At 38.2% G+C, this 26,729-nt stretch overlaps 1 protein-coding gene across 6 annotated transcripts in view; it reads left to right on the top strand.

Annotated features, from left to right (window-relative positions):
• tenm3 (teneurin transmembrane protein 3) overlaps window positions 1–25,889 on the top strand; it is a 293,504-nt gene extending 267,615 nt beyond the window's left edge. For all 6 annotated transcript variants that reach the window (XM_046399608.1, XM_046399625.1, XM_046399602.1 and 3 more), the window contains 15 exons: window positions 1,385–1,489; window positions 2,355–2,485; window positions 5,602–5,771; window positions 6,951–7,077; window positions 9,919–10,116; window positions 11,190–11,249; window positions 11,562–11,906; window positions 13,076–13,320; window positions 13,403–13,584; window positions 14,412–14,614; window positions 15,407–15,517; window positions 15,629–15,771; window positions 15,866–15,990; window positions 22,765–22,895; window positions 23,342–25,889. In XM_046399608.1, coding sequence (XP_046255564.1) covers window positions 1,385–1,489; window positions 2,355–2,485; window positions 5,602–5,771; window positions 6,951–7,077; window positions 9,919–10,116; window positions 11,190–11,249; window positions 11,562–11,906; window positions 13,076–13,320; window positions 13,403–13,584; window positions 14,412–14,614; window positions 15,407–15,517; window positions 15,629–15,771; window positions 15,866–15,990; window positions 22,765–22,895; window positions 23,342–24,097 — 3,032 coding nt within the window. In that variant the 3' untranslated portion in view covers window positions 24,098–25,889. The remainder of the gene's footprint in view (window positions 1–1,384; window positions 1,490–2,354; window positions 2,486–5,601; window positions 5,772–6,950; window positions 7,078–9,918; window positions 10,117–11,189; window positions 11,250–11,561; window positions 11,907–13,075; window positions 13,321–13,402; window positions 13,585–14,411; window positions 14,615–15,406; window positions 15,518–15,628; window positions 15,772–15,865; window positions 15,991–22,764; window positions 22,896–23,341) is intronic.
• Window positions 25,890–26,729: the final 840 nt, after the last annotated feature.

Here is a 26,729-nt window from a genome sequence, read left to right as displayed (position 1 = left end):
TAAAATGCATTTTCCTTTCATTTGATTTATTTTTCTGTGAACTGTGTCAGATTTATGACTACATCATAAAAGCATATTGTGTTACAGTTGATAATGAAAGTTGGAAAGTGGATTTAAAGTTTTCCATCTCCATATTAAAACCTATTAAGGAAAGATCAGGACATCAGTTATGGCTTCATCTGTTAGCGCATCCCCTCTTATAGGTTTAGATTTGAGGGGAATTGCATAAAGGAAAAAATGCTAGTATACTCATCATCCTTCATGTCAGCCTAAGCAGCAGGGGGAAACAATTTAGCACTGATGTCCTTGTTAAATCTGAACAAGTGAGTCAGTTGAAGCATGGCCTCAAGTGAGTGAGTGTGTCAGAATGAGCTATACGTGCCCAGAGTGTGAAGGAAAACAGTAGAAGCTCCCTCAGAGCAGAATAGCATTGATTGGAATATAATAAGTTATTCAAAGCCATCGACAAGTGTATTCATTCATTCATTCATTCATCTCCATCAGTTCACATGTATTATTTATCAATTGCTTCTTCAGTATCACCTAAACTGCATAATGTGCCAGTGTGAAAGTGGCCTAAGTAATGTGAAATTATATTAAGTGTAGGAAAACAAGCTAATGTATCTGTTGTATATTGTTGTATTGATGTTGTTGGTGATTGCTTTGCGAAAGCAGGGGAACATGTTGGTACACTTGACTTGTACTTTGTATTGTAAGTTTTATTTTGTGCTGAAAAACTGATGTGGGTGGTGGGAGTTTAGAATAAGCCTCAATGTGTAGATCCTCCTCACAATATTAAACCACCACAGCAATCACCATCAAAAATGAACAGCTGTTGTTTGCCGGAATGAAAGTGAAATTTGGTAGATCTTACAAAACAAAACCTAGTAAAAAAAATAGAGGAAAAAAATGCTTTTCATTAAGAACCTGAACATTGGAAAATAACTGCCAGACAAAATCACTGCAGTGAAAAAATGCAGGAGAATATACCAGCCTCTATCAGTGTGTCTTGTTAAACAAAATGTGTCATCAAATGTGTCAACAATTCCTTGCTCCTTTGATTATGGCAAAAGTTGTTTTTTTTTAAAGAAATTCTGTGATTATATGTTAAAAAGACATATTTCAGAGAGAAATTGTGTCTTTTTAATGTGAGATAGGTGAACAATGAAGAACTACAAAAGCGAAAAGAGTTTCTATCTCTCTCACATGGCACATGGCCACTAGTTCTAAAGAGTTCAAGGGTAACCTAATGAAAAGATGCTGCGTGATGTTGACACTATTAATTGTACTGTTTTCTTTCTATGCATTTATCCATTTATCCCCCTCCCTGTCTTGCTCAGTTCAGTTGATACAGTGTTATAGTTTAACTGTCTTTTTCTCATAGACCAGCTTCGTAACAGCTACCAAGTGGGTAATGACCATTCACTGAGGGTCATCTATGCCAACGGGATGGACACACATTATCAGACAGAGCCCCATATACTAGCAGGTTTGCAGTTTTGAGCACATTACCCCAAAAGTATAATGTGATAGCCATATAAATGGTATTCAGCCAGTAGTTTTTGTGTTGCATGCTGTGTGAGATGCCTTTTTTTTCAAAGATTTTGACATGATTTTCTGCAGGTAAACATCAAGAATCATGGTGGGGTGTCAATATCAGTGTCATGTTTGCAGTTTTTTTACTTTGATAGTCAGTATAAGCTAGCTGTATTTCCTGTGTATTTATGCTTACTTTGTTTCCAAAGCACCATAGTATGTTTAGGACTCAAATATGTTTAGTCTACTTCATCAGTAGCCTCTGGTGTGCATTCATCACAGTTGAGTGCAAAAAAATCAGCTTACATAGATTTGAAATATGCTGGATATATTGTTGCTGATCTGTCATAATAAACATGACTGCTTTTATTTATGGCAACATTTTACTGCATGGTAATATAGTTGGATTTACAAGCCTACATTTGTAGCTGAACTACCAAAATACACACTGAAATGTACCATGTTGCAAAATTAAGTGTTAAGTGTTTGAGTTAATTTGAGAAATATGGAATGATAAAATATATATTGACAAAGGAAGTAGCTATCACAGTACAAACATAATGAGAATAATCTGCCATCCACTGTAAAAAGATCTGCAAGCTCCACCACGAATAGTGTGCAAGGTGTCTAACAAAACTGTAATGTTAGGAACAATCAAAATCAGCGATTCAATTCATTTACAGCGACTGACTTACAAAGATTACAGTTAATCAAGCACTCAGTAGCCCCACTGTAACATTTACACATAGCAGATGTCATGTGTGTGAACAATATACATATATTCTTGGTATTCACATCTGTTTCATATCCCTTTCTAGGTGCTGCTAACCCAACTGTAGCCAGACGCAACATGACACTACCAGGAGAGAATGGCCAAAACCTGGTGGAGTGGAGGTTCAGAAAGGAACAGACACGAGGAAAAGTCATTGTCTTCGGGCGAAAGCTCAGGGTTAGTGTTCTTCAGCTGAAGTTTTTATTGACCTATAAACAATGGCATTATTTCTAAACTGAAAGAGGAAATAAGGCTAGACAAACATACATGTTCTTTACTTACTTACTTACTTCTACTTAGTCCAGTGGATAGGACCAATTTCAGATTTATTTCAGAATTGATGAAAACGTCAGGTTAGTCAGGTTTGGTACACTCTTGACAGGTGACCGATCTATGACAGGGCACATGTTGTATAGACTGTTGGAGACAGAAACCCACACAGATATAGGAAGTGTGCACTCCACAAAGTGAAGTTAAAGTTAATGGGTGAAGGACATACAGTCAAACTATGACACAAAGTCTACAGATTCAGGGACTCTACTCTCATATATAAAACTGCATGGACCCAGTAACAGACTATAGTGAAGTAAAACTTAAAATACGCTGAAAAGAAATTGTGATTGGCTGGTTGACCGCAACAATTGCAAAGCCTTTAATATTTAATCAGGACAGGTAATAATAATTGTAGATATTAACAATTACTTTTTGACTTGCTTGAATTCCAAGCCAACATAACAATAATGTCATTTGACTGATAATAGCTCTAGTTAGATCTACATTTCATTTCTCACTAGTCACAATGTTAATTCTGAATATCAACATTTAATTTCTTATTAGTGGAATAGTCTTTGTAGATGTCTTTCATTCTATTAAGTAAAATTCTAGATATTTAAGTTCAGTTATGACTACTCAAAATAAAGTATAGATATTGTGGGGACATAGCTGTCATGACCAGAACATATTGTTTCTGAATTCAACTTTACTGAATAAGACTGCACATTGTTACATTTACAAAGGCATAGCGTTGCATTTTGCTTGCATCCAGCAAACCTTGTTGCTAACCTCGTGCCAGCAAACCTTTTCTGTGAGGTTTCTTTGCAACATTCTTTATTCACCTCTTGCTTTAATCTAAACATTCCACCTCGTGGTCTGTATTAATAACAGTACACAACTTCAACTCAGCTCCAAATGCCACAAAAAGCAGACTGCACAAGATCTCAGAGATCCATGACAGTTTTCCAAATGTCACATCGTCTCTTGTCTCAACTATTTGAATGATCCAGCATTAAGAATGTAATGTGAAATATCTAGAATGGTATTTCAGATCTGAAATATAATTGTAACTTGTGAATACTGCATTTGCATTACTAACGGTTATATATGAGATATCCAAAATGAATAAGAATAAGAAAACCTTTATTTGTCCCACGACGGAGAAATAAACATAAAATACCATCTACCTATCTGGAACTCAACTACCAAGCTCTATAAATAAGAGCTTGGTAATTGAGTTCCAGATAGACAGATGCAATGGTTTGTTAATATGTCAAATGTCATGAAAAAAAATAGATCTGTGGTCTTGGTGAGGAGAGACAACTGAAACAAAGTCTGTCTTTTAGTTGATTTAATATTGGTCATGCAAGATGGCCAGTAGTTCCAAACTGACTGACCAAGAGTGGTTGAGAGCAGAATGTATTTATGTCTCTGTATGAGTCTGTGAATGAGACACGTCTTTGTGTCCTTAATGGATTAACCTATGAATGACAGGAGTCTGTGTGTCATGAATAAATTTCTTTTCAATTGCATCTTAAATGGGAAATTATATCTTAACCAGTTGCAATTCTTTTTCAACATGTGAAAATTCACTTGTAGATATATCTATAATTATTTGTACTTGTTAAAAGATAAAAAGATGCTTTTTGACATCCTAAGTGATTCAACACATAGGGAAGGCAGGAGAGACCATCAGAGAGTCCTGTTTGGTTTTGTGTTTATACACGTTTGCTTTCACATGAAAATGACATGTCATGACAACCTGCAAAATGATTTGTTTCCCCTCAAATAGTGTGGCTCACTCTGCATGGCTTTTGGCTTTTATCCTAATGGTCTTGATTTTCATCCAGCTGGCAGCCAGCATCCGAATATCCTCCTTCTCTGTCCTCTTTATTCACCTTGCTGCATTCAGCTGGTGCTAATTTACAAATGAATGAGAGGCCGAGAAAACAATGAGAAAAATGACTCTTGAACGTTTTCCAGCAAGACTCTCTCTTAAATTAAACAGATCTTGGCTAAAGTATTTCCCCTTGATTCAGGACCTAGGTGAGGTTAGTGTCAAACTTGGGTTATCTGTCTTTGTAGATTAGAGTTTGAATAAAAAGCAAGTCATTTAGAAAGCTATAAAGAGTTCTCGCTGGCTATCTGATGCTACAGTGTTAATGGGTGTTGCATCAGAAGTATGTTTTAATTCACTGGCTCAGTAGCAGATGCTGAACTGAATTGCCTGAAATTTAACATCTGGGCCCATTTATTGCTTGTCTGTTTGTTTAGCCAAATCCTAATCCTTCATCATGAAGCTTCTTTGCCCTTTTTTGTGCAAAAATAACTGTATAATTGCAAAGTCCATTCCCTGTCACTGAAATATTTGTCAGTTGGCCAAAGATGACCAAGTATGTCTTCAAGTCCAAAACCATCAGTGTGGCAGGTTAAGCAGTTCATGGGTGGGTTTATATTTATTTATTGACATATTTTGATGAACCAAGCATATTTATGCCTCACAGAGGAACAACTCTTTCCTTTTTGGACACTCCATGCACTTTTCCACCACTTTCCAGACAAAATGTAGACAAAATATCTTGCTATGCTTTGTAGGTTTGCTGCTTGTCTATACAACTTTCGTTTGTTGTATTGTCTGAAACATTTGTCTGCTAGGCATCTGTCTGTTGTTTGTGCGCTAGACTATGTAATGCGTGTGGTCAAATGTAATGCTGGTTGTGACAGGGGGTGTGTTGGAAATGTTTGTGTAATGCTGCCTTTTAACTTTTTTAACTTTCTTTTTAACCTTTTCTTTTTTTGTAAATGACAGCTTGTTCTTAATTACATGACTGGTAAAATGAAGGTCAGCTGAAAAATAAATTTAAAAAAACAGGAAAATTACAAAGGTTTGCACACTACATTCATGCTTCCAGAAAGATAAACTTTTCCTCTTCAAACATGTAGTAAGCATCAAATGTTTCAGCTGATTTAAGATTTATAGAATTGCAAGAGTCTCTATTTGTGTGTCTCCGCCTCTTCAGGTGAATGGTAGGAACTTGCTGTCTGTGGATTACGACCGCACGCTACGAACAGAGAAAATTTATGACGACCACAGAAAATTCCTGCTGAAGATCATCTATGATACCCAAGGCCATCCGACACTCTGGGTTCCCAGCAGCAAGCTACTGTCAGTTAATCTGACATACTCCAGGTAAACTGTTCTGAGTTTTTATTATTTTAGGATGTTCATCCACCTACTGAACTCAACTACAGGAAACTGTCATGTATACGTTTAAAACCGGATAGGGCTGTAGCATTGAGCACTGAAATAAAGTCTGAGAAAGTTTCAGTTTAAAAGGGACAGTCGCAATATTTCTACTGTATCCATAACTTTGGAAATCTAATAGCACTTTGTATACATTACAGACACACCAAATTTCTAACTAATAAAAACAAAAAGGAACAATCATGGTCATGACTGTTTTCAGAAATTATCTATTTTAATGAGTGTGTTTTAAGCACTTTGTGGTGTACAATATTTCTATAGCAAAATGCTTTTATCACTATTAAATTTCACTCACCATTAAATATCAGTCTTCATGGGAACAGTGATGCTAAGTCAAGCACTGAAGAATTGCTGTCAGATCCAGTCTAGGCTTTGTGCACAGATGCCAAAGGGTACCTTGCGCACCTGGGTGAGATGCACAAGGATATGACTGTGTGAAGTGTCTGTGTGTGAGGGGCTGGGATAAGAACATACTGAATGGGCATCCTTGTAGCATGGTGTCTCACCTGGGAAAATCTAGCTTTTTCGTTGCAGGTAGAAGCTGCAGGAGGACAGCTGCTGGTGGGAATTTTATGTGTCATTACACTGCATTTCCATAAACTCCAACTGTACTTTCTCCTGTACTCCTTCTACGTGTCACACTGTCAGAAAGATGATATTTCTGCTTCATGTTTATTATAGAGATCATACTGTTTGGCAATGTTGTACCAGAGTGCATTATACTAAAAAGCATTTGAAGATTTTGTCCACCCTGAGGGCAAAATATTCAAAACACTGCAGTGCAAACAGTGTGCCTGTACTGACATCTGTTGTTCACAGTAGGAACTATGTTTTGATATAGCCAACAGACCAAATATGATTTTGATTGTGATATGTTTTGGGATTGTATGGAACATTTTTAAACTGCCTCTTAGATAACCTTAACATTTCAAAAGGAACTACAGATCTGCAGCACTAATAGCTGGACATACAATGTTTTTGATTGCACCATAAATGCAGTTACACCTCAACTCAATTGTAGCTGGAACACATGACTTTAAAATAATACATTCTGATATGGACCAGATGTTAGCCTTATACATGTGTGTGTATGTGTGTATCCAGTACGGGACAGGTTACAGGCCTTCAGAGAGGTCCAACCACAGAGAAGTGGGAGTATGACAGTCAGGGAAGAATCATTTCCAGAGTCTTCGCTGATGGAAAGACATGGAGCTACACGTACTTGGATAAGGTATAGGACAGCACAAGGAAAGCTAATAAACACACACACTTTCACACATCACTAACTAGATTTACAACTGAAAACATTGTGTTTGACAGACTTTTACTTCAGAGTAGATGAACACATGTATTGGTTGTGTATCTCAAAAGGGGCACGACAAAAAAATCATCTATATTACTGAGAAGTAGTGATGAGAACCAAATAACATGCATACACACATCCTGTTTCTCTTAAGAAGCACTGTCAGAGAAATGCTGCTCAACTCTGAGCATAGATAACCATAGCACACACAAAGCAAGGTTACTATATTTTCCATCAATTCTGCTGAAAGTAAGCAGCACTAACTTAACAGCGTTTCTGCTATTGTAAACTGTACTGTCATAAAGTTAGTGCACAGTACTTATAAACAGTTCACATCCCCAGGGGAGATGAGAGAAGAGAAGTGGCCCATTAAAAGTGATTAAAACACATGTGCCTAGTCTATTACAGAGGAGCAAAAGGCTGAGAGGAGACATAGAATAAGTAGAGTTAACAAGAAGAAAGAACATGAAAAGGAATCCCGTACATTTTCAGGAGTAAAACATTTTTTTCTCTTCTCTTCCAAGAGTACAGTGGTAATATATCCGGGGGTCAGGTCATAGATTGTGAAGCTTGGATGCTAATTTGGGTCTTTTCACGACATTTCAGTGAGAGTGGGACTTACAGGTCATAGACACAGATTCACGTTGAGTCAGTAAAACCCCAGTGTGTTTCCAAATCGGCAATGACGATGTTTCCTGGGGGTAGCCACATTTCACTGTTTAAAACAGATGGCTTTAAATGGCTGACTGACTTTGTGTGTTATGGAGAAGAGAGGAGACAATGAGTAAACTAAAGGAGGATACAGCAGTATAAATTCTCTGTTGTCTGTGTGTACAAGTATGTGGAAAAAAAGTAATGCACTCAAAAAGACAGCAAGCATCGTTCATGAAAAAAGAGGAGACATGAGGAAAGTAGTGTGATAGCATTTGAGAGAAGTAAGAAAAAAGAAATGATCAACAGCAGACAATACAGAGGGTCAGAAGACTAAAATAAAGAGAGTAAGTAAGCAGAATTATCTATATTACATAGATCTAGCAGTCGTGATGCCTTTTGCAAAAGATGCAATACATCAAATTACAATAGTATCTTTTTTGTTCATTATAACAAACAAATCTAATATATATTGTTATATATATATATATATATAACATAAACAGCAATTGAAAATTAAATACATACTACAAATATTGTGAATAAATGGGTTTTCACTTTTGATTTATATTTCTAATTAAGTATGACTGTAAGTTCACTCAGTGGAAAGTATAAGAAAGTAAGGTATACTATGGAACATGGAACTAATATTTGCAGTGATTTTTACTCAGCTTAATCAGATCCATCTGTAAAATGATTCAGTGTCACCCATTCTGGCCCTAGGAATGAATTTAACTATGGTGCAGATGTGGGTTGAAAAGTTTAGCATAGATAATTAATTGCTATAGTGGAACATAAAATAAAGTGAACGTGGTAGAGCTATAGGGCAGCACGGAATACCAGAATTTATGCACACAAAGAAGAAAGAAGTGAAGTAACATGCTCACCGTAGCACGTAGCAGTTAGCGTTATAACTAAGAGAACTGCTTAGCGCTCACTGTTCGCATTTGAATGTATAAGGGACTATACTAGGAATTTAGGTCAAAGTGATCTTTACCGGCTGCGTGAGGAAAGGAGTACACACCCACGACAGCATGATGTTTGTAGTTTTCATGTTTAAAGAGTAAACTTTAAGACAAAGACAAGTTGCTGCTGTTCATGTATACATTAGTTCTGAGTTCTCCTCACATTTCAAATCATTGTCCATTGAGGGAGAAAATGTACAGGCCATAGCTTACTCAGTTGCTGCTTTTTCAAAATAATATCCTTGATTTTTTTTTCTTTTTTGCATTAGACTATACAGTAACATCTGCCCTATTGTCCAGTTCCACAACAGCACAGACACCAGGACCAGACTCTGGCAATAACAAATGCAAATTATTATTTAATGACAGTAAGATATACTGAAAGCTAAACTACCAATTCCAGATTGGTAGTTTTCAACATTTGTGTTTGTATTACAGCACTGAAAGATGATGAAAGATGCATATGCAGTTTTTCAAAAGCCAAGTGGTGTTAATGACCTTAGAATAGCCAGTTTTACTTAGTCAGACTAGTCAGACACAGTTACGTCAGAGAATTGAGCATTCTTATGCATGCAATGACATTCAGTGGAAAACTGTGTGCTTTTTGAAAGGCTTCTCAAAGAATCTGTGCAGCAGTTTCCCTTAATAAACCAACTGTAGTGTCAGAGAAGGATATTAGTATTATTGTTGTATTATTATACATTGTTAGTAGTAACTTTTTTGCTATGGTTATTTGTTTTTACATCCAGTTTCACTGGTTTTCAAGCTCTCACTTTCTACAATATTTGGACATGGCAACTACAGTATGGATAAGGCTGGTAAAAGTTGTGGCTATGGCAAATAGATTATAGATAATATATAGTTAGGGTTATGTAAGTAAAGCATTTAGGGATAGATTATGATTACAGTAGTACATGCCCATTGAAAATATGTATCTGTCCCTCTACCTAGTGTTTCCTTGATATGATAGGGGGATCTTCCTGCCTTAACTAGTCCATACATATATTATTTGTTATTGTTGTTGTTACTATTGTTAATGACATGGTGTCAAAGGATGTTCCAGAACATTATGTAAATATAAAGTGTCCCTACTCTTTGTCCTTTGTGCCTTGGGTACTATGTATTTTCCTGTGTTCTGCCCTCTCTCTAACAGTCCATGGTCTTGCTGCTGCACAGCCAGCACCAATATATCTTTGACTATGACTCCGGGGGCCGTTTGTCAGCGGTCACCATGCCCAGTGTTGCTCGACATACTATGCAGACCATCAGATCCATAGGATACTACAGGAACATCTACACCCCCCCAGAGAGCAATGCCTCTGTTACTGTGGACTATTCTGAAGATGGACAGGTGTGTGTGTGCATGAATGCATGTAATAAGACTGCAATTCATATCACCTGATGCATTTTCTTCTTTCATCTTCCTTCTTTTTTATTTTCCTTCCTTTCCTTCCTTTCTTGCATATTATATTATGCTTATTATATCTCACCACACAAGGTCTTGATAATAATGAATGAATGTTTGCTCATTATATTTTTAGCAGACATTGTAGTTGTCTTTGTACCTCCCAGTCTACAGTAATGTTTTCAACACAGGCAACCCAATATGTTTTTGCCCCTCAAACAAAAATTAGGGACTGGTAAAAATGAAAAAACATTTTCTCCTCCAACTGAAATGTTGTTTAGGCTCTATATTGTTCTGGTGTGAGTTGCCAAGTTCTGAAGATACACCGTAGATATGTGTGCCCTCTCATGAATATATTGAATGTAATAGACCATTATATTCATTATATTCTTAGTTAGCTTAGTTAGTTAGCCTGGCATCCTTGAGTAGATGTGGGCTTCTTTCAGTGCAGTGACGCAGAAAGAAAGTAGCATTGTGTCTGGAAAGACTTTTGAGATGTTTGAGTTTTTCAAATGGATCCAAGCACCACAAGTGAGGTACGATTTAGTTCCATTATATTGAAGTGACAGCCGTGGCCTAGAGGCTGGAAGTGGCTTGCGACCGGAGGGTTCAATTCCATCCAGACTGGCAGGCAAAAACTATTGATTAATGAACTCCCTTGCCCTTGAGCAAGGCACCTAACCCCCCCCCCCCCAACTGCTTCCCAGGCACCTGATATGGCAGCTCACTGCGCCTTTGTGTTTCACTGCATGTGTGTGTTCAATCAGTGCCCATCACTGTTTGAAATGTAGAGAAGAATTTCAGTGTATGTAAAAATATACTGACTGATTAAGTGCGAAGTTTATCTTCAAAGCTCAGCAACTCAAACTAAAACAATCTAGATGGATAAACAGCACTATAGGCAAGAGAGAAAATATGCGCTTCTGATTTTGGGGTGGACTATTCCTTTATTGTGTCACCATTTTAATGATATTGAAGCTGAATTGCTCATCGCCACTGCTTTTTCTCTCTCCATCCAGCTCCTCAGAGTTGCCCATCTAGGCACTGGCCGCCGTGTACTGTACAAATATCGCAGACAGGTAAATGAGTTTATGTTTTATGCAATTACGAAAAATAATTTATAATTAAAATTTAGCAATCAGTACAGTCAATACCCAGGGAGCCATGAAAAAACTGTCAGGTGGACCCAAGTGTCCACCATACTTGGGTCCACCTGTGGCATGACATACATTTACATGTATAAGTAGCAGCTGCAGCAGAGAATGAACAGCATGAATAGGTTGCTCAAGAGTTGATGGCAGTCACTGGACTTACCTGATGGTGTATGATCAGATATGCTACATAGTCCATTACTGTCAACAAATGCTGCAGTGTTTTATTTGTCTCATCAGAACAAGCTGGCAGAGATCCTCTATGACTCAACAAGGGTCAGTTTCACGTATGATGAGACCGCTGGTGTACTCAAGACAGTCAACCTGCAGAGCGAAGGCTTCATCTGTTCCATTCGGTATCGCCAAATCGGCCCACTGGTTGACCGGCAAATATTCCGCTTCAGCGAGGATGGGATGGTGAATGCACGATTTGACTACACCTACGACAACAGCTTCAGAGTCACTAGCATGCAGGCTGTAATCAATGAGACCCCACTGCCAATTGATCTCTATCAGTTTGATGATATATCTGGGAAAGTGGAGCAGTTTGGGAAGTTTGGAGTCATCTATTATGATATCAACCAGGTAAGACAGTTTTGCCTTTTCGCTGCATTGATTTTAACTGTCTTTCAAGTAACACAAACCAATGTAATTCTGTTGAAAAGACATCAAAGCACTAATGTACGTGATGTATGCTGGGGGCAGCCGTGGCCTAGAGGTTGGAGAACTGACTTGTGATCGGAGGATCGCTGGTTCTACTTCTTGTAATTTGCTGGGTTTTGTGTGTGTGTTCAACTAAGGATGGGTTAAATGCAGAGGACAAATTCAGTGTGTGTATGTAAAATATATATACCGTATTTTCCGGACTATAAGCTGCTACTTTTTTCCCATGCCTTGAACTCTGCGGCCTAAACAACAATGCGGCTAATCTATAGATTTTTAGTGGCTAACTGCCCGGTGATGCAAAGAGGAAGACACTAGTTTTAAGCATAACTTTTAACAGTCATTCTGCACTTCATGCACACACCCTCATCATGTAAAACACCTGAAGAAATGCATATGATGCAGCTTTTAAGTTAAAAGCAATCGAATTGGCTGTCCAAGAAGGAAATAGAGCTGCTGCATGTAAGCTTGGCGTAAATGAATCAATGGTGAGACGTTGGAGACGGCAGCGTGAAGAACTGACGCAATGCAAAAAGACGACAAAAGCTTTCGGATTTAATAAAAGCAGATGGCCTGAACTTGAAAACGTATGTCATGTTACAATGTGGACCCCTGCGGCTTATAGTCAAGTGCGGCCTATATGTGTCCAAATATTTTTTTCTTTTGGTGCGTTCGGCTTTTACTCAGGTGTGTTCTGTACTCCGGAAAATACGATACTGCATATAAAGCTTATTCTTCTTCTTCTTCTAATGTACCATAATACATGACATCTCATCAATTTAAACAAAGTAACAGCTATGCAGCAAAGCTAGCAAAGCTGCATCTTCAGTAATGATAAGTAAGAAAACGTATCTCATATATCTTGACAAAGTAAATCAGTCATTACAGTTCAAGGTAATCATTTCCATATTTTTGGGGACAGACTGTGATACCTAACATCACAGGACATTCTGAATTTAAATGGTGAAGTGAACCAATAAGCTCTTACGTGTTCTTTGACATCATCCATCATCACAGAAGTCTGATCAGCAGGGCTATTTGTTAGTGTAGGATGCAAACTGTTGATTTTTGAACTTTTCCCCTTGTCTCAGATTATCTCTACAGCAGTGATGACTTACACCAAACACTTCGACCAGCATGGCCGCATTAAGGAGATCCAGTATGAGATCTTCAGGTCTCTGATGTACTGGATCACAATTCAGTATGATAACATGGGCAGAGTCACAAAGCGTGAAATCAAAATCGGACCATTTGCCAACACAACCAAGTATGGTTACGAGTACGACGTTGATGGACAGCTACAAACAGTCTCCCTCAATGAGAAGATAATGTGGAGGTAGGATCGTAACATTCAATTTAAAAAAGCACCATTATTTTATGCCCTGGTAATGTTAATGATATAATTTTTGTCCTTCCAGGTATAATTATGATCTGAATGGTAACCTTCATTTGCTGAACCCTGGGAATAGTGGTCGATTAACCCCTTTGCGCTATGATCTGAGGGACAGAATCACCCGTCTGGGGGATGTTCAGTACAGGCTGGATGAAGACGGTTTCCTGAGACAGAGAGGAGCCGAGATATTTGAATACAACTCCAAAGGTGGGAATAAGTATTTTGTACGCTTGATGTACTTTTGGTGGCCCAACAAGGACAGCAGTTTCATACATTTTATTTAAGAGATGTATCCATACCATTCATTACTGTCTCATACCTGTCTTAGCTCTTTTGTGGAACACTCGTCAAAACAACTAGTGAGCTGCAATAAGCTTCTCCATTTTGTCATCTTTGGCTCTCTGTTTCTTGCAATGTCAGCCCTGTCAAGACAGCACAAACTTGTGTCAAACTTCACCAAAGTGGAACCTGAATTTCCCCTGTGATCATGATGATCTGTTTAAAATGCTCGTGTGACAGAGCCTTAATCCTAGTTTTTAACCTCACTTAATGACAGTAAAGGAACTGTTCACCCAATGACTCACCCCCTAGCTGATGTAAACTGAGGTGAAATTTTTAGTCCATTAAAACATTTATGGAGCTTCCCAGCAAAACTGTGATGGAGCATTTTCCTAAATAACCAAAGAAGTTGGGGACTTGTTTTAAAAGAAAGAAAAAGCTTGTATGATGTAATCCAAGTATCCAGCTGTTCTTTACATTTTAAAAACATGTCCCCAGCTTCCTCAGTTTTTTATAAGAACGCTGCAATGCTGTTTTGTTATGAAGCTCCTAAAATGTTTTGTGGACTAAGAAACTTTTCATCTGTATGAATTTCATTGTTGGTTGAACTGTTCTTTTAAGTTAACAACACCACCACTACCTCCACCACTACTACTGATCACACTAAAATTGAAATTGTACACATTAGCTTCAACATCTAACCTACTGTCTTTCTTTGAGTTCCTTATTCCTCCTTTCCATCCTCTTTGATTTAGGTCTCCTAGTTCGTGTCTACAGTAAAGCTTCCAGCTGGACCATACAGTACCGTTACGATGGTTTGGGCCGGCGTGTGGCATCTCGAAATAGTCTAGGCCAACACCTGCAGTTCTTCTATGCTGACCTGAACTACCCCACCAGGATCACCCACGTCTATAACCACTCCAGCTCTGAGATCACATCCTTTTATTATGATCTTCAGGTAGCTAAGATGAAAAAGTCATTCTAAATATGGTAATTCTGAGTCATTCTGACATATGTCTATATTTTATCAAATTCATCAAGGAAAGTAGGTAAATTGAAATAATTTATTCCCAAACTGATGTGATTTCCACTTTCTATCTTTGAAAGAGATATAGGCTATATACTAAACATGGTAACTAAAATTAAAGCATGTGGAATGTACAGCATCTTAATTATAGATGAGGAGATGGTTTTCTCTTTATCACATGAAAATGTTGTTCTGACAATCTTTTGCTTTTTTTGAGTGCTTGCCTAGTTTAGTGACGACCAGAGGCAACTTGTTTTACTGTGATGAAGACAGTTAGTTAACCAAATATGATCTTTATACAATTAGGTCTATATATGTTGGAACAAGTATAAGATTAGCCATCAGAATTAAAATAAGTTTTATTGTTATTAAATTACAAGTAGAATGAAATTCTGTGTGGCTTCTCAACATACAAGAGAAAAGAGAGACAGAAGCATATAAAAATGGCTGTAATTCCTAAATGGTTAATGCTACACTTATCTCAAACCCCTTGAATTAAAGCTGAACGTCTTTACTTCACTCACACCTTGAGTGTTTCATGTCAAATTCAATGTGTTGGTGTGCCTAGTCCAAGACTAAAAAGCTTATACTTGTTTCAATATATGGGCTTAACTGTAGCCCTTTTCTTACCATATGTAGAGTTACAGAATCCAACAACAATACATCCTAATAATAATTTAAAGGGCCGTAATATCTATAATTGGAAAATTAATTGTTGCACAGGGCCATGTCTTTGCTATGGAGATCAGCAGTGGAGAGGAGTTTTATATTGCATGTGATAACACTGGGACCCCACTGGCTGTCTTCAGCAACAATGGACTGTTGCTTAAACAGGTATGTGTTCTTTGTGAGGCAATTGATTGATATACTGATTGTTCTGATTCTACGAATAACAATGTTTTGTATCTCTATATGAGACATAAATCTCTAATTTTGTGCGTGTAGATGCAGTACACAGCATATGGCGAGGTTTACTTTGATTCCAATCCAGACTTTGTGCTGGTGATTGGTTTTCACGGAGGCCTGTATGATCCTTTGACACGATTGCTGCATTTTGGAGACAGAGATTATGACATTCCTGCTGGCAGGTAGGCAACCACTAACTTATTCAATCATTTGTAGTCCAAAAGGTGTAACAGGATGCTCAGTTTCACATCTAACCAGAATGTGTTTCCTTTGAAGGTGGACAACTCCTGACATTAGCATATGGACACGTGTTGGCAAAGACCCCCAGCCCTTCAACCTCTACATGTTTCGAGGCAACAACCCCATCAGCAAGATTCATCAGGTCAAAGAATATGTCACAGGTAAAAAGAAACAAGGAACAAGGAAAATATTAAGGTGGTAGATAGTGCTTTTTAAATAGTCAATTTGAAGAAACTGAAGCACATGTTGTCAAGTGTTCTTAAAATTTAAGTATAATGTAGGTGTCTTGCAAATTCTATGCTGGGTCCCCTTTTATTTACTTCACTAATACTTTTACTTTCCATAAATATATCCATCCATTTTATATACCGCTTATCCGTCAGGGTCGCGGGAGGGGGGCTGGAGTCTATCCCAGTCAACTACGGGCAAGAGGTGGGGTACAATCTGGACTGGTCGCCAGTCAATCACAGGACCAACACACAAAGACATACAACCACTCACACACAGGGACAATGTAGAATAGCCAATTAACCTAATGTGTATGTTTTTGGTATTGTGGGAGGAAGCCGGAGTACCCGAAGAAAACCCACGCAGAACCCTTTTGCTATGAGGCGACAGTGCTAACCACTGCACCACCATGCCGCCCTCCATAAATATATAAATTTGGGTTATAGCCTAGAATAAAACATCTTTAAGATGAATAACCATTTTAAGCATAGAATAGAGTGGAGAAAATGTAATGTAAAATGTAGACTATCCCACATGCTATAGTGGTGAAAATTAATAAAAGTAACCTTGAATCCTTGATTAGTCCTGGCAAATCTGGTTCTGCATATGGACTGGAGTCCTGGATCACTCAATATACTGATCCAAGTTACTTTAGTCCCTTGAGTCTGAGTTGGTATGACCAGAAACACAACTCCAACGTCCTCTTTGGAAGTCATGCAAATCCAAGTCTGCACAATTAAGGGTGCAGGCATCTATCTATCCATCTATCCATCTATCTATCTATCTATCTATCTATCTTTCTATCTATCTATCTATCTATCTATCAATCTATCTATCTATCTATCATTTCAGTCAACCTCATGAACTAGTCAAGTGGAATAGTTTTCCAAAAATCTTGTAGGAATTCCCCCAAAGTGCTGAGCACTTTTTTGCATTTTTCACTCTCCAGTCCAGCTCATCCCAAACCATCTCAATTGGAATTAGATCAGGTGACTGTGGAGGCCAGGACTTCTGCTTGTTGTTCTTCCAAAGTAATGGCTTTTTTGCTGCAATTCGACCACGAAGGCCTGATGCATGCAGTCTCCTCTAAACAGTGGATGTTGAAATATGTCTGCCACTTGAACTCAAGCATTTATGTGGGCTCTAATCTGAGGTGCTGTTTGGCTATTTCTGAGGATGGTAATTCTAATAAACTTATCCTCTGCAGCAGAGTTAGCTCTTGGTCTTCCTTTCCTGGACAGTCTTCATGAGAGCCAGTTTCATAATCACGTTTGGTGGTTTTGATCTCTGCACTTGGAGATACATTCAAAGTTCTTGAGATTTTTTTGATTGACTGACCTTCATTTCTTAAAGTAATGATGGACTGTCTTTTCTTTTTACTTAACTGAGTAATTACGGAATATTGATTTGTACAGTAGTTGTAGTATCACTAACAGAGCTATTGATCCTATACCCACACTTCCTCTGCACAAGACAACTGATGGCCTAAAGTACATTAAGAAGGCAAGAAATGGCACAAATTAACTCTTGACAAGGGGCACCTGTGCACTGAAAACCACTCCAGGTGATGTCGTCAGAGACTCAGGATCCAACAGTCAGGTAAACTTCCTGCATGGAAAGAAACATAGATAATCCAGATCAGTTGTATCAGGCTGTAATGGACTGAACCGAGTGAGTGTACAGGACTCACACACCAAACAGATCTGGATAAACACAGGACTGGTTTAACTGATATTTTATTGGGGGAGCTGCTGGACTCATTATGTGACGGGAGTGGAACACAGAGGATCTCAAGAAAACAAGTAAAATCCCCATGACTAAAACACTACTCTTTCATTTTCATTCTAAAATAAACATAGCATTCTAGAATGTTTGCTTCTATTTTAACACCAAAGACTTTAATGCTACACATTGGATTATTCAGTGCTTCTCAAATAGTGGGGCGCGCCCCCCTGGGGGGGCGTGGTGCGATGCCAGGGGGGGCGCGTGTGACCCTGGGGAACATGCTTTTTTTGCCGTACTAGAATAAAGTGTAATTGCACATCCACTACAGTAGTTGGCAGTGGCGCTCTCATTGTCAAAGTGTGCGCAGGGAGTATTAGCTCTATGGTGTAGCGGCTTTTTTGCACCGAGCAGGCGATATGAAGTGCACTAAACGAACCCTTAAGAGACAACATGAAGAAATTTTTAACAGGGATGAAAAGAAAGGCGGAGAGAGACGAAGATAATGAGACAAAAGTAACTCACCCGAAAGCTAAGACGAGGAAATATGACGAAGCATATGTAGCGCTTGGCTTCACTGTGACTACAGTGGGAGACGACAGACCGGTGTGTTTACTGTGTCTAAACATGCTGGCAGCGGACAGCATGAAGCCAAATAAATTAAGGCCCCACTTGAAGACATTACATCCCAATCATGCTGATAAGCCGCTGGAGATTTTTCAGCCAAAACGTGCCGAATATTGCCAACAATCATCCCACTTTGTGAATGCTACTTCAGTAAACCAGCGAGCACTGTTAGCATCATATTATTACATATTATTAAATATTATTACATATTATTATTACTATTATTTATAGTCGCGGCGGAGAGTGGGGGGCGCGAATTGTTTTCTTCTTGCTAGGGGGGGCGCAACAGAAAATAATTGAGAAGCACTGGATTATCTGGTGTCATTTCTTTAAATAAAGTTATTGGGGTATTAAATAATTGTAATGCAATTTACTTGCGGTGAGTATGTTTCACAGCAAAGCAGGGCCGTTCTTATGACATCATATAAAATTCAAGCCTCGTTGAGTCTCTGTTTTAATTTGTGTCAAAAGTGGGGACTTCAAACGTACAAGTTTTTAAATTTTGTAACATGTCAAGTAAAACCAGAGTTATGATAAAGAACATACACAATACTTTTTCTCGAACATTGGTGTCACATTTGCTGTGTGTTTGGTGCGAGTTTTAGAAATAATATAAATAATTTTTAAGTTTTATAAATAATTTGTGGTGCATTTTATTGTGACACCTGATTGTGTTGTAAATAGCTGTAGCAAAAGTAGCTGTACAAAAAACGCCTGAGGCATTTACTGCATTTTAAGGTAAATAATTGTAAATGTTGTTTATCAAATTTGTACATAATGTTTTGACATTTTCAATTTATATCCAAGGCAAGGTAAACCATTTTTAAGCTGAAGTTTAAAGGTAAAATCAAAAGTACTCAAAAAACAGACAATGAGGGTTAAAGAGGGGTTAAAAAAAGAAATGGACAAATATCAGTTTAAATTTAAAAGACAAATGTGCAAAAACTGCTGCGAAATGAACTGCCATGAATTGAAATGAAATAATAAGTAGCATTATCACTGGTAAGTGTCACAGCTTTGAATTTAAAAGCACCAGATTCTGCACTTTTGAGGGGCTGAGTGTGCTTCTGCATTCATTTATGATTTAGCCTGCTTTTGAGAACACACATTTAGAAGGTACAGATGTGGTTACAATGCAGAGCCAGATGCTCATAACCTTTGATAGGTTTTTACAAGGCTCGGGCCCTCCACCATTCCAGTGTGTCAGCTGCTCTACTGATCAGCTGTTCAGCCAGGAATGCCTTGATTTCTTACATGGCTTCTGTAATTGGCTTTTGCTTTTTTTGGCTGTAACATGGTGACACTTTCTGCAAAGTCAACTCATACCTGGGAAACTGGCTCATTTGGGAGAACCACAGCTATACCCTCCCCCTCCTCTGTGCTGGGTGGTGGGGTGGTGATGCAAAACTCACCACTCTAGTCACAGCATCATCAACATTTCTTTCAATAACAAAGGTATGTTTTTTTTAAAATGAGGATCCAACAGGGTTGCCTCTGCCAGGACTTTGACTCTTTCTACTTGCCCAAATCTTCTGTCAAGGTCAACTGCAAGAAAAACCATTGTTTTTGAGGGGTTTCTCTGCTTGTGGGCAATTATTCATTGCAGCGCCCATGCCATGAGGATGACATTTGAGCCTGTCACAAAGCTGTAGGGAAAAAAAGGGTATATATGGTGTGCCTTGTTTTCTATGTTTTTTTGTATCTAGGACTATATAATAATACATTACCATTCACTGCAGAAATGATAGATTACTATGATATGACAACCAACACTGTATTTATTTTTTGTGAATTTATTTTAATGTAATTATACATACCTCTCGGAGCTCCAGTATTACTTGCTCAAATGACTGGATTATTTTACAGGTCTCCTTTACAATGTCCCACTCATCTAACAATAGTGCTGGCAGAGGGGATTTACCAGCAACAGTATAGAGACAAGGGGTTCTTTGACCTCAAAAAGCGCTGCAGCATGTAATAAGTAGAATTCCTACGCATCACTTCATCCTGTTTCTGCCTCATTTGAGCCTGTCCCATCTGTTGCCTAATCTCACAGAGCTTGACTGAGGCAACTGTGCTTCGTCGCGCACATTCAGTGAACTTATCACTTACAGCCTTTACTTTTTAATATTGCCAGCATTATCAGTGACACAAGCTTCAGTTTTGTCACTAATGCCCCACTCATTTGCAACCCGACTCTTGACCTCGATTGTTGGTGGTGTGCTTCTCTGTGACCATAAAGCAGTCCAACAGATTTGATAATGGCATGTCACTGACATATACTGAGTGAGGTGCTTAGTTTTTAAGTGCCTCCTCATATTTGATGTGCTTCCCGCATGAGTGGTTATGAGTTTTTGCAGTACTGACAACGGTTTCCCAGAGAGGCAATTACAGCAAACTGGCATAGAGACATATAATCATAATAATAATAATAATAATAATAATAATAATAATAATAATAGGACAAAGCCTAGTGGACCTGTCGCTCACTAGTCTGAATGGAACAGAAGAGAAAAAAATCTAATATAGGCTATTTAAGGAGCGAAGGGATTAAACACATGCAGTTTTGAGTTTAATATGCGGTCATAAGGACAGCCAGCCTAACTGTGAAACATACTCACCTCGAGTAAATCGCACTGTGATTATTTAATACCCCAATAACTTTATTTAAAGAAATGACACCATGCCAACATGTATCAGTAAAATCTTTTAAATTGTTGGCAAACATTCTAGAATGCTATGTTCATCTTAGGCTTAAAGTTAAATGGTAGTTTGTTAAATGATGAGGATTTTGCTTGATTTCCTGAGATCCTCTGTGCTCCACTCATGTCAAGTCACGAGTCCAGCAGTTCCACCAATAAAATCTTAAACATTAAATGAGTCCTGTGTGGAACCGTATCTGTTTGGCACTGTGAACCTGTCCATTCTCTATGTTAAAGCTGTTGCAACCTGATTCAGCTGATCTAGATTGGCTATGTTTCTGGCCATGCAGGAAGTTTACCCGTCTCTGATGGATTCCCTGAGCCCCCGAATGATAAATAAGGTAGTAATGACTGTTGGTTCATGTAATTTAACATTCTATTTGTTGCAACAATTTATTGCCAATAACTACATGGAACGAATGGAATGGAATAGATTATGAAGAGATTATTGTGGTATTGTGTTATGTATGTGCATATGTCTCTCTATATATATGTGTGTGTGTATGCATTTTGTATGCATATTGTATGATGAACGTATGTGTATCGATGTATATATGTATATATATATATATCACCATTCTATAAATTATTATAGTATATATTGAAGTAATTAGGGAGAAGGGGTGAGATTGAATAAGCTTTGGCTTCTTCAGAATCAGAATCAGAATCAGAATCAGAAATTCCTTTATTTATCCCTGAAGGGAAATTCTTGTACTTACAGACATTGTACATGCAGTATTCCCGACCATAAATAAGTGTTAAGTCATTGTTTTTCTTCTTCTTTTCTTTTTTTTGTTTATCTATGTTCAAGAAAAAAAAATTATGAATGACGCAATTTATAATTCTGTATTTATATGGGTTGTTAGCAGCAAGTGAGGCCAAGGGCTCAACAGATCCGGGTTAATGAAGAGTGGTATTCATGACACTCATGTGAAACGTTATGTAGCAAATTAGAGTAAATTAATTAAGGTACTCAGGACTCATACGTGTCTATTCTTGATCGCCCAACATTATCTGTAAGCTATGTGCTGTGATAGTGAACAGCGTAGTGGAATAAGCTAGGAGCAACAGGTACAAAAAAAATTAGATTATCCATCTGCCAGATGGACAACTTATCATTTCAGTTGAGTCAGTAGTAACTGGGAGTACTGAACTGCAACACGTTTTTATGGAAATGAGCTGCAACAATGTTAGGCATTTAACCCTAGAACACTAACGTCGGGTGATTTTCACCCACACAATTTTGAAGTGATCGAATTTTACAACCAAATGAAGGGATGTGTTGATACTTTCAACCAAATGTGTGCTCAGTACAGCTGTTAAAGAAAAACCAAGAGGTGGCCACTGTGTGTCCTATATGGCATGATGAACGCTGGTGTGATAAACTGTATTTTATCCGAGATATTATATCGGGTAAAATATACCCAACGTTAGTGATGGTGTTACTAATTTTAACGTTAGTGTTCTAGGGTTAATGTCTATTACAAGAACATGTTTCGAGCAGGTTTGTATGGAACTATTATAACACAGCCTAAAAAATATTAGGCCTATTAGGCCATTGCATTTATTATCACAATTCAACTGTTGGACTCAGCTTCTTTTTTGTTTCCTTTTCTTTTTCTTTTTCCCATATCCACTGCTCTCTTTCCTCTGTAGATATCAATATCTGGTTGGTCACTTTTGGCTTCCATCTCCACAACGCAATCCCAGGATTTCCCATTCCCAAATTTGACCTGACACAGCCATCATTGGAGATGAAAAAGAGCCAGCTGTGGGATGACCTGCCTGTATGTATCGTAAATACTCTTAGATAGATGGGTAGAATGAATCATCGATGACATAAGAGCAACATTCCCCTGTTGCATTAGTAGCAAACTACACTCCGTTGTCATAATTAATAGGCAAGTCCACATCCACAGAAAACCAGTATTATGCTGGAGAAAATACTGTCAGAATTTTAAACTTGGATACAATACTGGTATAATAAATGAAACCTGACCCTTCTTTTTATACCATGGCAAAATAAAGTCAATGGCAAAATATCTGTACAGCCTTGGGTACAGCCCAAAGAACCAAATTTGGTCTTAATGCCAAAAAACCTTTGTAAGATATGGGGTAATAAGATAATAATAAGTTATGTGTAATAATGTATTTATTACACATCAATGATGTCTTACGTATCAAGCAGCACATAAAGCCAAACATTCTTTCCTCCTTTTTCTCCTGTCTTCAGTCTATCTCAGGTGTCCAGCAGGAAGTAACTCGTCAGTCTCAAGCCTTCCTGTCCTTTGAGCGAATGCCAGAAATCCAGCTCAACCAGCGGCATTCAGACCATGCCAGACTTTGGCTGTGGTTCGCCACTGTCAAGTCTCTGATTGGTAAGGGAGTGATGCTTGCTGTGATCCAAGGTCGTGTGGTGACCAATGCTCTCAACATTGCCAATGAGGACTGCATCAAAGTGGCTGCAATCTTAAACAATGCCTTTTACCTTGAGGACTTGCATTATACAGTGGAGGGACGAGACACACACTATTTCATTAAGACCAGTCTTCCTGAGAATGACCTCAGTGCGCTACGGCTCACCTCAGGGAGGAAATCTCTGGAAAATGGTGTGAATGTCACAGTGTCTCAATCTACGACAGTGATGAATGGGCGAACGCGACGCTTTGCTGACGTGGAGTTGCAATACGGGGCTCTGGTGCTTCATGTGCGTTACGGGACCACCCTGGATGAGGAGAAAGCACGAATTCTGGAGCATGCAAGGCAGAGGGCGCTCTCAAGTGCCTGGGCCCGCGAGCAGCAACGGGTGAGAGATGGGGAGGAAGGAGTTCGGCTTTGGACGGAGGGAGAAAAAAGGCAACTGCTAAGCAGTGGGAAAGTTTTAGGTTATGATGGTTACTATGTCTTGTCCATAGAGCAGTACCCCGAGCTAGCCGACAGTGCTAATAACATCCAGTTCCTACGGCAGAGTGAGATAGGGAGGAGGTAACACGGTATCAACAAATGCCTAATTTTTACCCCATTTGACTGTCAAGACTAACAAAAGGTTCAGTTTTAACACAAAATGGATGTCACAAACTTGAGGCTCAAAACTAGCCACTGATGAGAACCCATGTTTTCAAAATTGTTTTATTCTTAGGATGGTTAAGTAGGATTTATAGACTGGTTTGATAACAATATAACACTTTATATAACACATCAGTTTAAGGCAACAGACCCAAAACATGTTTTACAGTTATGAAAAATATAGTCTTTATGAGCCTGCAAAATGGTTTCTCTTGCTGTCTTTCTGTCTTTCTTTCTTTTACTCTTTCTTGCTGTCATTTGCCTTCAAACAGGCTGATCACATGCCTCTCCCCCACTCTCTGGTAGGCGGGGCTAACCTAAATTCTATAATTGTGTGCTATGTGAAACAGTGGGATGTAGAGATTTGTTCAAATAGCTAACTGAGCATTTCAGCAGTCATTACAACTAGATGAGCCTGCAAGCGTTTAGACTGTTGTGTATTGTCAGAGCCATTAATATAACAAAAGGTTGTAGATCTTCAACAGACATTGCAGGTATCATATCTGTAAGGGTTCAGATATGACCTGTTGCCCTCTGTTACAGACCTCTAAGAGCCATGTCAACAGGATCTATTGTGTCCATGGCTTCAGCCATCAAATGGAACTGTTGTGGAACTGTTGTGGACTCTCTCTCTAAGAGAGATGGGCACAATAAAGAACTACAATTTGTATGAAGGGAAAAAAGACTGATTGTCTGTTTGAATTTTTTGTTCTGTTTTTATATTATATAAACGTGCATTTGCTTCAGACAAGAAGGGGATATAATAATAAGAACAAAGTGTTTACATACGATTACATATACCACTATTACTCCTGTTACTACACAGCCATCGGAATGGAGCGTGATCTGGACTAAATGAAACCAGAAAGTTGTGTTTTTTGCTGGTTTTTTTGTTTGTTTGTTTGTTTTTTACAATATATCTGTTCGGTCAGTTTCGAAAACCACTCAACCTAATCCCCTGCAGTTAAACATGGTTCATATTATAATACAGTTTCAGACTACAATCTACAACGATGTTGGGGGAAGCAGGGCAACCACAGCGCCAGTGTTTATGATCTTATGTACTCTTGGTGGATCTCACAGGAATCCGTAAAACACTGGTCCCCTGTCAACCCAAAGGTCCTTCACTTCTGCAAAATGTGACTCAACCTCATAAAGCATTGACCTTGTACTTTTATTGGTCAAAGGTAGTAGTATTGCTTGCAACAGAAACATGATGTCATGTTTTTTGTTTTTGTTTTTGTTTTTGTTTGTTTTGTTTTGTTGTTGTTGTTGTTTTTGGGGAGGGGGGTGCTATGAGTAGTATCCAATTCTCTCCTTGTTTTTGCCCGTTTCTCCTTAAAAGGACAGTGCATCAGTGAGTTCAGTGACTAACAGTAAATGATCAAAAATCAATGTGGATGTTTTCTCATTGATTGTGAGTCTCTGTACTCTTTTAGATGAGTTTTCTTTGTGTGTATGTGTTTTTACAAGGGTGGGAAGCCAACTTTAATCATTTTAAAGGGAAGAACAGGAACTTTACACAGATTGTTAATATCATATGCTACCAACCTTTCTTCAGAGACAATTGAGATGAGTCAATAATGTTTTATGAGTTTATCTTTTTTTATTTTAAAGGCTGAGAAATTCCACTTACCCGAACATCATAATTAGTCTCAGAGAAAGTAATTTATGTACAGTGTTTCTACAGAAAAGAATAAAAATCCTTGAGACTATTCTATTTTTTTTTTTTTTACTTTGTTGTGTTTCTTTTTCTTCTCCAATGTCAAAGGGAAACATCATGAAAAGACTCCTAGCGTGAGTTAATATGGTGTCACACTGTAGTATAATGAAGAAGTCCTACAAAGGTCCAATATCTCCTTGCAGCTTTGTGATTGTGTTATTGAGGGAAGATACTTACTGTGTGTTTTTCACACACTCTTGCACTGAGTTTTAAACCTTAGGTATGGGAAAAACTAATCTCTCCTGTGCATGCCCCTGACTTCATTGGTGGTAAGTAATTAAGGCCATTTGCTGAAGTTCTGAAGAATGATTTTGAGCCTTGTACTTGACTTGAATACTATGAACTACTACTATGAATACTTAGGAAGGAATAATACGACACTCATAGCTGCTGCTAAATATGTTGTTTACATTTTATACTTAATAAGTGGCCTTAGTAAGGAATTATTACTTAGTTTTTAAAGTGAAATTTGTTTTCATTGTGCTGCCCTCATACATGTGCAAGTTACCCAAAACTAATTTGGACTAATTTTTCTGCATCTTTTTGAGACAGAATATACCTGAATTTTGCAATGGTGACAACAGGTGAAGGAAGGCAGATGTTGATTTTTATTTTATTTTATTTTATGTTATTTTTATAATTTTATGTGGGAGTTAATGGACATATCCTGATCAACAATAACTCCCAGGTTCCTTATGGTGGTACTGAATGCCAAGGTAAAGCCTTTTAAATATAGCTATATCATTAGTACAGAGGCTATCGTTGTTATTGCCCACATGGTTATTAAAATCGCCTACAATAAATAACTGTGGGATGAATGCTGTCTCTCCTA

This window comes from Scatophagus argus, chromosome 2, assembly GCF_020382885.2.
Source record: "Scatophagus argus isolate fScaArg1 chromosome 2, fScaArg1.pri, whole genome shotgun sequence".
Taxonomy (NCBI): domain Eukaryota; kingdom Metazoa; phylum Chordata; class Actinopteri; family Scatophagidae; genus Scatophagus; species Scatophagus argus.
This window is presented reverse-complemented; position numbering and strand designations above follow the sequence as displayed.